This window comes from Lytechinus pictus, chromosome 12, assembly GCF_037042905.1.
Source record: "Lytechinus pictus isolate F3 Inbred chromosome 12, Lp3.0, whole genome shotgun sequence".
Taxonomy (NCBI): domain Eukaryota; kingdom Metazoa; phylum Echinodermata; class Echinoidea; order Temnopleuroida; family Toxopneustidae; genus Lytechinus; species Lytechinus pictus.
Window position 1 is genome coordinate 27,623,239 of NC_087256.1, and position 12,117 is coordinate 27,635,355.

The 12,117-nt window shown below is 39.5% G+C and overlaps 1 protein-coding gene across 1 annotated transcript; it reads right to left on the reverse strand.

Moving 5' to 3' along the window:
• Nucleotides 1–686: 686 nt before the first annotated feature.
• On the reverse strand, nt 687–8,745 carry LOC129272676 (uncharacterized). The gene is made up of 3 exons (XM_064107214.1): nt 8,722–8,745; nt 5,392–8,267; nt 687–5,241 (listed from the first exon to the last, which is right to left on the reverse strand). Exons 1-3 carry the CDS (start codon nt 8,743–8,745, stop codon nt 777–779), a joined length of 7,365 nt encoding a protein of 2,454 aa, XP_063963284.1. The 3' UTR covers nt 687–776.
• Nucleotides 8,746–12,117: the final 3,372 nt, after the last annotated feature.

Genomic DNA, 12,117 nt, shown 5'->3' on the forward strand with positions numbered 1-12,117 from the left:
CAACATCTGCAAACACCAATGTACAGTGAGGTACATTTACTGCTGACAATATCATAATTGAATGCTGAAAAATTATTAATTCGCAATTTTATTTCTCTCTTTCTCTCAATCCATATTTCAGACCGGAATCAAGATCTCAAATGGTTGGATGAATACAGTAAATCAGAATTCCCGTCCATTTTGAGCCTCCCCAGAGGGATAAAAGCGAATTCCATTCCAAATTGTAATAACAATCATCTGCTGTGACTTAAAACCAATTAGGATTTTACTCCAACCACAAGCCTGGCAGTAAAGCAGAATTCAGATTTCAGTCTACATGTACCTAGTATTACACCAAAATTCAAACAGAATTATCTTACTTTGGGGGATTCTAAATAATGAAAATTGTTTTCTGTCCAAAAACAGGAGTAGATTAAGTAATGTGCAGCGGGCTTATGAAGCAGTGATACTTTTAGTAGATCATGCACAGGGGCGAATCCAGGGTTTTTTCAAGGGGGGGGGGGCACATTTTCCCGAGGAAAATTTGACAAGGAACAAAAGGTCCCTACTTGTGTATGGACTAGATATTCCCATTAAAATGCCGTATGTGTCACTGATCATGCACATATTTGATCCTTCAATGTCAGGATTCTATATCAATAAACTTTGAATTTTTAATTTGAATTTTTGCACATAGGGGAATGGAACTAGAATCTCTACATCACCCTTACTCCCTTCATTCCATTATCCAATATCTCCCATTCTATTCATATCTGCAAAGTAGGTTTCTTGACATATTAATCTAGATCAGAATCAGACTGATCATCAAATTCAGAATCTGGTTCCTCTTCCTCTTCTTCTTCATCAAACTCCTCATCATCTCCCTCTTCTTCCCATTCTTCCCCCTCTTCCTTTTCTTCTCCTATTTCTTCTCCCTCCCCTTCTTTCTCTTCTTTGCCCTCTTCCTCGCACTCTTCCTCTTCCTCCTCTTCTTCCTTTTCTTCGTCCTCTTCCTCTTCTTCCTCCTCCTCTTCTTCTTCCTCCTCTTCTTCTTCCTCCTCCTCTTCTTCTTCCTCCTCCTCTTCTTCCTCCTCTTCTTCTTCCTCCTCTTCTTCTTCCTCCTCCTCTTCCTCTTCCTCTTCTTCCTCCTCTTCTACCTCTTCTTTTTCCTCATCGTCATCATAATAACCAGATTTCCACTTCTTTCTATCTACTTGAGTTTTCTTTTTACGCTGTCTCTTAGAAGCCACACTCTTTTCATCGCCTTTCTCTATCTTCAGTATAGCTTTACGATACAACGCCCGGCAATATGTATCAATGTAAACGGTGCATTCAGTTCTGCATGCCTCTTGGTCCGCTTCAGCCACATGATAGGTACGATACGTTGTCTCCAGGACATACTGGAGAATAAACGGGTCAATGGCTTCGATGGTGTGTCTTTTCGAAGTTGCTGCTCTCTTTCCAGAGCAGTTACAATTCATCAAAACATCATTGCTTACATATCTACTCAACAGTCGGCGAGCGAAACAGGCTCGCGTTTTAGCTTCGTCGTGCATCTGCCAGAGCTCTCGTTGAGGCAATGATTCAAGATACTCCGCACTGTTCATCTCTTCATGCAGACTCTCACCTTCGCTAATTTCTTCACTACATGTAATTCGTCTTGTATCATTTTTTCTGGATCTCTGAACTCCTGAATCTTCAACAGAGGACAATAAATTGCAGTAAGAATTAATATGATGCAAGCATTCTGCCTCGCAGCTGCTCTTGTCAGATCCTTCAACATCAAACACTTTATATGTTGTTTGTAAAATGTATTCAAGTACATCTGGATCAATAGATTGGGCGGACAGAGAAGATTTAGAGGCACGTGCACTTCTCTTTATCTCATCATCATCGAGCACATATGTAAGGACAATTTTCGCAAAGTGCCCCCATGATTTAGCCTTATTCATTATTCTCATGATGCTGTCTTTGGATAAAGGTTCCCAAGAATGCTCTTTTTCACTCTGTACTCCTTTGTCTTGTCTGGGTTCTTCCTTACTTAAGCCACTCTTTTTACTCAGCTCTGTTCCAGAAATATTTGAAGCTACAGATCCAAAATCCTTCTTACTTTGAACTTTGTCGTCTCCATCCATAACTCTCTTGTCTCCTGTGATTTTTTGCGTAACCGATTCTCTACTTCCCTTCAACCCTTCCCCCGGATCTGTCCTTGAACTGCTCTTTGAGATATCTTGACCACTGTTCTTCCTACTTTGAGATTCCCTATCCTCCGCTGACACACCTTTGTTGTTGTTCAAGAGAGCATGACTCAAATCTAAATGCTTCTCTGATTGAACTTCATCGAACTGGGCATCATCCCTCTGTTCCAAAGAATCTTCCAGGTCTGTACCAGTACCAGTCTTTCGCGATTCATGCTTCATGAACAGCTCGTGGCAGTAGGAGTCGATATGTAAACAACATTCACGAAGGCATGCTTCCTTCAGAGGATCTTCTATCCGAAAGACTGTATATGTTTTAAGAAAGATGAAGTCGAGAATACGCTGATCGATGGGTTTGATTTGGGATCTTCCAAACATGGGTTCTCCATAGCAATTGCTATTCACAAGTACATCCTTAACCAGGAGTTTTGTCAAGAGCTGTACTGCAAAATCTTCCTTTGACTTGACCACCATGCCACCTATCTCAATACTCTCTGATAAATCACCCCAGTTGTTTACCTTATCATCTCCTTTACCCAGAGGTTCATCAAAGGTACCTCCATTTTCACCTTGCGCAACCTTTAAGCTTTCGGAATCACTGTCACAGTCTAAACCACTTGGGTCCTCATTGCCATCTGCTGCAGGATCCGTTCGTGCTTTGCATTCCTTGGGATTATTCTCTCCAGACCCATCCTCCGATTTATTTGTTTCTGAGGTCTTCACTCTTCCTAAACTGACTACTTTATCAACTTTCTTTGGATTGAGTATATCACTTATTGGATCATCTTCCATTCTGTAACTGGCTTCAGCAGGATTGTACAAAGAAATTGCATCTTCATCACATCTTCTCTTTGGTGTACTTGCATCAGGAGAAATTTCATGCATATCCTTCCTCTTAATCACACTGTCTCCAATCACACATTTCGCAGAATGTCCCTTTGATGATTTTCTAAAGAGGTCTCTGCAATAAGCGTTGATGTAAGCGATACAATCGTTGGTGCACTTATGCTTACTGAATCCTTTATTGGAGCCAAATACATCACATGTGATCTCTAGTACATAATCAAGAATGTCTGGATCAATCCGTTGGAGGTTTGGTCTACAGCACATAAAGTCCTCCCAAGATCTCTCTCCTGAGCAGCTGCTATTTAACAGGACATCATCGCTCACAAGTTTTGACAGGATGCTTTTGGCAAAAGAATCGCTCGTTCCCGCTGTTCTGACAATGGAGCTAATCTCCTCATCCGACAACCTTTTCCCAGGCAATAACCTACCATGATCCCTTACATTGTCTTCGCAACTTCCTCCGCTTTCGTCCATTCTTCCAGCTCTATCATCCCCTCCAATAATGCTGATAGTACGTCCAGAATTGATACTGAATTCTTTTCGGTCTTCTGGATTTCTCAGCCATTTAGGCCTATCTGTTGGCTTTGCTGTATCCACAATATCTGCTTCTTTCTGCCTTGTAGGTGTCGAAGGAGGAGGTACTTCTTCATGACTGCTAGCATCTTTATCCATTGGGTCTATAGCTGGTTCTTCTGCCTTCTTATCCTCCTCCGTATGTCCATTTTTCTTTGATTCTAATACTTTTTTCCTTCTACCTCTTCTCTTCTTTTGTATCTTTCTCTTAGAAGCATTTGTTCCTTCATCCATTGGGTCTGCTTCAGGCTCTTCTGTCTTACATGTATATTCCTCCTCTGTAGGTCCATTTTTCTTTGATTCTGATACTTTTTTTCTTCTACCTCTTCTTTTCTTTTGCATCTTTCTATTAGAAGCATTTGTTCCTTCATTCATTGTGTCTGCTTCAGGCTCTTCTGTCTTAAATGTATTATCCTCCTCTGTAGGTCCATCTCTTGTTTCTGATTCTTTCTTTCTTCTACCCGTTCTCTTCTTTCGCATCTGTTTTTTAACTAGGCTCATACAATAGGAATCAATTCGTTCAAGACATTCAAGAGCACAAGCGTTCCTGTTGCATTCCGTAACGTCATACTGGTCACATGTTGTTTCTAAGACATACTTCAGCATCTTTTTATTTATCAATTCGACAGGGGATATACATGTACTGGTACTTTTCCCATGTCTACCATGGCGGATTTTCTTTATCAACTTATCATCACTTACAAGCTCTTTTAATAAATGAAGAGCAAAGGCCGAGCTTGCCCGTGACCTTCCATGCAACTCAGTGACCCTCTCTTTTGACAAAGGCTTCCAAGTCTTCTGTATTGGCTGCTTCCCGAACCTCTCCTTTTTCTTAATATCCCTAGTTCTCAACTCTCTTTTTGGAATCGGCTCTTCAGCTCTTATTCCACGCTTTGAGCCCATACCTCTACCTCGTTTTCTCCTCCCAACCTTCTTCACCTCCTCTGTGCTTTTACTCTTTCTCTCTGTTTCATCTGTGCAATCCATGCTTTCTTTCTGGTTCCTATCTTTTGTATCTGTATCACCTAAATCAATACCCTTCTTATCTTTTTCATCACTGCATCCCACAACTTCTCTCTTCTTTTCCTCTGTAGGTGCATCCCCTATTAAATCAATACTTTTCGTAACCGAACCCCCTGTGATATCCATTCTTTCTTTTGATCCATTATCACTTGTCTTTTGTACTGCATGCTTCGCCAACCTTTCCATTATCTGAGTACTCCTTGCTCTCAATACTCGTTTTGGAATCTGCTCTTCAGCTCTTCTTCCGCGCTTTAAACCGATACCTCTAGGCCTACCACGTTTGCTCCTTCCAAACTTCTTCATCTTATCCAGTTTTCTGCTCTCATCTTCTTGCACAGACCTCTTGGCAATTCTCTTCCTCCCTGTATCATCTTTATGGCTTTTATCTTCTGTATCTGTTCCCGTCAAATCAACACAATCCGTCTCTGTACCATAGGGTTCTCTCACGTTCTTGTCTTTTGTATCTACATCCCTGAAATCTAAACTCTTCTTATCAGTATCATCTGCGCAATCCATGCTTTCTTTATGGCTTTTATCTTCTGTATCTGTATCAGTCAAATCAACACAATCCGTCTCTGTACCATAGGGTTCTCTCACGTTCTTGTCTTCTGTATCTACATCCCTGAAATCTAAACTCTTCTTATCAGTATCATCTGCGCAATCCATGCTTTCTTTATGGCTTTTATCTTCTGTATCTGTATCCGTCAAATCAACACAATCCGTCTCTGTACCATAGGGGTCTCTCACGTTCTTTTCTTCTGTATCTGCACACCTGAAATCTAAACTCTTCCTATCAGTATCATCTGCGCAATCCATGCTTTCTTTATGGCTTTTATCTTCTGTATCTGTTTCCTTCAAATCAACACAATCCGTCTCTGTACCATAGGGTTCTCTCTCGTTCTTGTCTACTGTATCTGCATCCCTGAAATCTAAACTCTTCCTATCAGTATCATCTGCGCAATCCATGCTTTCTTTATGGCTTTTATCTTCTGTATCTGTTTCCGTCAAATCAACACAATCCGTCTCTGTACCATAGGGTTCTCTCTCGTTCTTGTCTACTGTATCTGCATCCCTGAAATCTAAACTCTTCCTATCAGTATCATCTGCGCAATCCATGCTCTCTTTATGGCTTTTATCTTCTGTATCTGTTTCCGTCAAATCAACACAATTCGTCTCTGTACCATAGGGTTCTCTCTCGTTCTTGTCTTCTGTATCTGCATCCCTGAAATCTAAACTCTTCTTATCAGTATCATCTGCGCAAACCATTTTTTCTGTCTGGTTTTTATACTCTGTATCCGCATCCCCTTCACATAAATCAATACTCTTCCTAAAAGGTGTGACAATTGTGCAGTCCATGCCTTTACTCTCCTCCTGATCATTTGTATACCTACATGTATCCTCTAAATCACTGCCCTTCCTCTCTGAATCTGTGCATTCTCTCCCATTTTCATCCTGTGTACCTGTATCCCTGAAATCAATGTCCTTTGTCTCTTGATCTCTGTTGTCCCTCACATTCTTGTCCTCTGCATATTTATTCTCTAAATCATCATCTTTCCTCACTGCATCAGCTGAGCAGTCCGTGCTTTCTGTCTCGTTAGTATCTTTCATATGTGCATCCCCCAAATCAATGCCTTTCCCTTGTGTCTCCACACCTTTCTCATTATTATCCTCTGGATCCCCTATATCATTGCCCTTCCTCTCTGAATCTATGCTTCCTTCCACACTATTATCCAATGTAGTGGTATCCCCTAAATCACTGCCCTTCATCGCTGTGTCACCTGTGGAATCCATGCTATCTCTCTGATTCTCCTTTGTAAATCTATCCTCAATATCAATGCCCTTCATCTCTGATACCATGCTTTCTCCCTCATTATTATCTTCTGTATATGTATCCCCAAAATCAACATCCTTCGGAGCTGTGTCTCCTGGGCAGACCATGCTCTCACTCTCATTCTTGTCTTCTGTATACGCATCCCCTAAATCATCGCCCTTCATATCTGTATCAACTGTGCAATCCATGCTTTCTTTCCCGTTCATATCTTCTGTATATCCATCCTCTAAACCACTGCCATTCCTCTCTGAATCTAAGCATTCTCTCTGATTACCAATATTTGTATCGGTATCCTCTAAATCAGAACTCTTTGTCTCTGAATCTATTCCTTCTATCAAATTATTATCCTCTGTATCACTATCTCCCTTATCAATGCCCTTCTTGTCTGTGTCCATGCTTTCACTCCTATTCTTGTCCCCTGTATCGGTATCCCCTATATGGCAGTCTTTTTTCTCAGTATCTGTGAAATGCGCGTTTTCTATCCCATCGTCATTATCTGTATTTGTATCCCGTATATCACTGCCCTTTGTCACTGTATCAACTGTGATATCCGGTCTTTCCTTCCCTTTCTCAAGCACAGTTTCAGTTTCTTCTACACTGACGCTCCCTCTCTCTGTGCAAGATGTGAAAGTGATACTTTCTCTCCGACTGTTATCCTTTATATCTGTATCCTCTATATCACCGTCCTTCATCTGTGAATCAAAGCTTATTCTCCCAAGGTCATCCCCTGTAAAGGTATCCTCTGAATCACTGCCGTTCCTCTCGGCATCGATGATTTCTCTCTCAAGGTCCTTCGTATGTGAATCCATGCTTTCTCCTCCATTGCTATCCTCTATATCTGTATCCCCTAAATCAATGCTCTTCCTCTCTGCATCAATGCTTTCTCTATCATTATCATCATCTGTATCCGTATCCAGTAATTCAAAGCCCTTCATTTCTAAATCCACCCTTTCTCTCACTATATTACCCCCTGTATCACATGTATTATTCATATTCCACTCTGCATCAATGCTTTCTCTCTCATCATAATCCTCTGGAACCATATCCCCTGAATCAATGTCCTTCATCTGTGAATCGATGCTTTCTAGCCCGCTGTTATCTTCTGTATCAGCATCCTCTAAATCAATGTCCTTTATCTCTGAATCAACGCTTTCGCTCCTTTCGTCATCCTCCATATTTACATTCCCCAAATTATTCCCAAGTAACACTCTTATTATTTGGTCATCCGGTACCCTATCTGTTTCCACCTCCCCTCCTATTTCAATACCGTCACTTGCTTTCCCTAATCTTCTACTCTCACCTACTTCTGCATCCAAGCTTTCTATCCTATCCCCACTCTCATCTGCATCCTCTAGATAACTGCCGCGAAACACACTTGTCTGTGGCTCATCCAACGTGACCCTGTCAGCTCCCATCTCCCCTTCATCTATTTCACCATCTCTTCCTTTCTCTCTTCTATTCTCCACCCCATCCTTCTTTCCTATCAGTTCTTCCAGCATTCCCTTCATTGTTTTCATTTCCATTCTCATCATCTTGACATCGATCATCATACTAGAGAATGCCCTGAGACTGTCAGCAATGTCCTGGAAGAATTCACCAGACGGCACAGCATCCCGATTGACCAGCAACGTCTTCTGTCGTTTCAGGTCCCGTTCCTTCTCTTTCTCGATCTCCTTCAGCACTGCTTCAAGTTCCTCTAGGCAGGCTCTGTTGACATCCTTATAGTCATCTTCCACTTTCTTCCTTCTCTCCATTTTAGGACTTTGTGCTCCTTCCCTTTGCATAGAGTCCACCAATGATGTACCAGGTTTCAATTCCTACAATATACAAAAAACAAAGAAAATAAATGCATGGGTTAGGATCGCCAAAAACACTCTTTGATATTCAGAATATAAAATTTGACTAAGGATGTACTGGTTTCTTTCCTCACTTCATCAACATAGGGAAGTAAATCATCTATGGATCCTAGTCTTTAACAGGAAATTTTGCAGAAGTCCTTGATATATATGAAAAGATATCACAATTAAACATAGTTTGTCATACTTGTCAAACAAATGATTTCAAAGACATTACACAAGGAAAGGGAATCAATTCATAACTTGCAAGAGACACAACACTCCTCTCATGAAAAAGAGAGAATTTGATCAAACAAAACGGTCGGTGAAAATCACTGGACTTTTTGTTGCATGTGGGCAATTCCATAAAATGATCAACTTTTTTGTGCGTCCGACCCTCATTTTTTTCAAGTCTTACTTCACTTTATAGACTGACCAAGTCATGGTCCTTTGAGAACATTACAGACTGTCAAAAGAACAAGAAATCAGAGACAGAAAATTTCATGAATGTCCCACATATAGGGGGTCGGACGTACATATTTTATGGAATTGCTCATTTTATGTAATACTCTCCGATCATTCATTCCATGTTTTGTTCAGCAAATGAAGACAAAGAATAAAAGAACATGGAGATGGAATGCTGTTTAACCGTCAATCAGAGGTACTTTATTCACTCCTTTGCTCAATCATGACATTGCTCTCTTTACGATTACCTCAATTTTATAATCAATCATTAGAGATATTTCAAGCAATCATTTATTAAGTACATGTTTAACATAAGATGCCAATACAATGTAAATGATATTCTCTAAGTACAAGGAAACAGAACCTGTCTTTGAAATGGCAATGTCACTGAGAGTTGCAAACTATTCTGACATGAAAAATCTAGGTCATCTTTGGCATATTGTACTGGCTTTATTATGACCATTTCTATGAAGGGGAGGGATATGGACATGAAAACTGGGATCACAACCTTTTTTAGAGCATATCCAATAAAAAAATCATTCTTTGTTACATTTGCTTCCAAATGATATGAAACCAACGTTTGGTGGTGATTTATCTTTTTTTTACGTACTTAATGTTTACCAGGTGGAAAATGTGAAGATCTCATGTCTGAAGCCACAGCCATGCAGTCTGCCTATCTTACTGAAAGAACAGCATATAACGTTGGAGAACCTGTCTATGGCGTGTCAAGCGTTTGGACAAAATGTAGATGCCACTACCAGAGACCTGAAAAGAAAAAAAAATGACTTATGAATTATCATTTATACTTCTGCAAAAAAAAATCATCAACATATTTGTTGTTAAGGGACATGGTTCACTCCAAGAAAAACTCCTTTCTTGAAGTGTTGAGTTTGGATTAGGCCTACATATACAAGGTAATTTGCATGTATGATAGAAATTCAATTCCATATTTATCAATTTGGGGGCTACATTGAATGTTCTTGTGTGAAAAAAAATATTAAAATGTAAAACAAAGTTTAAATTAAGCATGGTAATCTAATCAGCCCACAGTTTGTGGTTTAAATGAATCAGCATTGTACCTGTTTTATATATTGTGCAACTAAGATGCCTTTTGACCATAGAACTTGGATATAGATACACTTAAAGGAAAGGTGTCGATATCCAGGCAGGGCACCATTTTAAAGAATTTAGGCCTGAATTGATTTATTAATCCTTAAATGCATGTAACCTACAGAAATTCACTTGTCTCCAGTCATCAAAATTTCTCCTTTTTGCAAAATGTTAAAAGCTAATCTCAAGTATATTTACAGTGAGCAATGATGAGAAAGTCTTTAAAAAAAACAAGGTTTACCATTTTATACTGCCATAACCTAGGTCGAGTTTGGTAAATGATGCATTAATCATAACCTTCAGTAAAATATATATATTATAAATACAAAAAAAAATCAAAAAAGCTTGGTAAATGTAACTGTGAAGTCCACACTTAACCTAAAGATCATCAAGAGAGGTGAGCCATTGGAAAAGCGGCACCAATGTCTTACTTCCACTATGCAGGGAAGACATTAATGACAATAATGATGATGATGATAATAATGAAAACAAAAACAACCATGACAAGCTCACCTTGTAATCCACAGCCGAGAGAGGTTTTCCTCCAAATCGTCCAGCGTTCGCAGTTGGAAGACACTACAGCACAAGGCACACCCTTCTAATCTCTTCTACATTAAGCAATACACTTAATTCATATTGTGCATTTATTTACAATGTTTGTTATTTATATTTCATATTAGTCGTATGTATATTTTGCTACAAATTGTTTTGTAGCAAGATCCTGGGGGGAGGGGCCACTTACATTGATGAGTGGATACCATGCGCGACCTAAGAAAAACATGTAAAAAGGATGTTTTTTTAAGATAGGGCATATCACGTACGTAATGTAATAAGGGTGTCCAAAACACTAAAATAATGAAAAAAGGGTATCTATTTCGCTCGGAAAGCTAAGTGTTTAGGCTTGAATTTGCAAGGGTATAAAAAAATTAAGTCTAAAATGTTTTATAAAGGATGTACTTTTTGCACAACAGTCAACACTACGTGTTTGGAGTACGATTTGCACGAGATGTGGGAGGTGGGGCCGTACTAAACCCAATGAGGTAGGTTAACGTCCGTGACATAACAATAAAAATATCACTGTACTTGTTTGGGGGTTCAATTCAGGGAATACTTGCCAAGAGTATTGTTTTGTTTCCAATACTTATTAAGGGTAGGGTTTCACACGCCAATACTTGTTAAGGGGTGCATTTTCAGAATATGGAAAATACTTGTTTAGGGTGCTTTTCGAGACCCCATGGTCGCACATGGTATCCACTCCTCAATAGAAGTGCCCCCCCCCCCCCTGGAGTCAGATCATGTATTGTGCAGCAGGATTTAGTCACTTTGTATGCATTAATCGCAAGTTTCACAACCATAATCATTTCAATAGTTTCTCCATCATCTGCCTTCAAAGAATAAGGGTTTATACACTCATGACCGCCTTCTCCACACGACACACTCACTCGTGTTTCATTAAAATTGTGAAGATATTATACACATAGGCACTTATTCTGAAGGGGAAAAAAAGGCTTCTCAAAGAGTACAGTTAAATGTAGAAGACTATCATTTCACCAAAAGAAGATCACAGTTTTGACATCATGAATATAATTTATTATCAATAATCAAATTAAAAAAAACTTTGACAGTTTCAGACACTCCCCCACCCCTTTCCAGACACCTTTTGAGACCAAAATTGCGACACCCAGGTACGCGGTTCAGAAATTACGCAATATTTTGTATGATTGCTCAAAAAGGTGATTTTGTGAACAGTCAATGCAAATTGTGGTTTCAACCAAAAAATCATAAAAGAATGATTATTTTTTAGTTTTGCTGGTCTAAATGGATTATTTCATGCTGTTTATGATCTCAAGAGTCCCCGACAAAGTTCATCGAAAAGCAAAAGGTAAAAAAAAAAATAGAAATGGCAAAATACAATACAAAACATAAGAAATTGATCTGATATAACAATATCTTTCACGTACATTTGCTAAGAACACCACAAAGCATTTTTATACCAAAAATTAGAACATTAGGAGCTTTATTTGGGGAGTTAGAGTTAGTGCTGCAAGCATACCTGCCAACCTTTGATAATAAAAAATCAGTATCAAAGTCACGAGGGCGCCGAGCGGGTCGCGCGCGAGATGGTTTCCCCCTCCCATGGTAGGGACTCTGCATTTTCTGCATGTAAAAGTAGCATTTCCCTACCCTTTTTAAAGCAAATTTACCCTCTTAACCATACCACAGGATGACCTACATGTAACGTTAGTCTACTTATATG

What these genes read in the sequence shown, in the direction of transcription:
- LOC129272676 (XM_064107214.1), bottom strand. Translation starts at nt 8,745, where the DNA reads ATGTTCTCAAAGGACCATGACTTG. An exon ending in TCTCAAAGGACCATGACTTG is followed by an intron (nt 8,268 to 8,721) that starts GTCAGTCTATAA and finishes TGTATATTGTAG; the next exon opens with GAATTGAAACCTGGTACATC. An exon ending in AGGAAGAGTTTAGATTTCAG is followed by an intron (nt 5,242 to 5,391) that starts GTGTGCAGATAC and finishes TTTAGATTTCAG; the next exon opens with GGATGTAGATACAGAAGACA.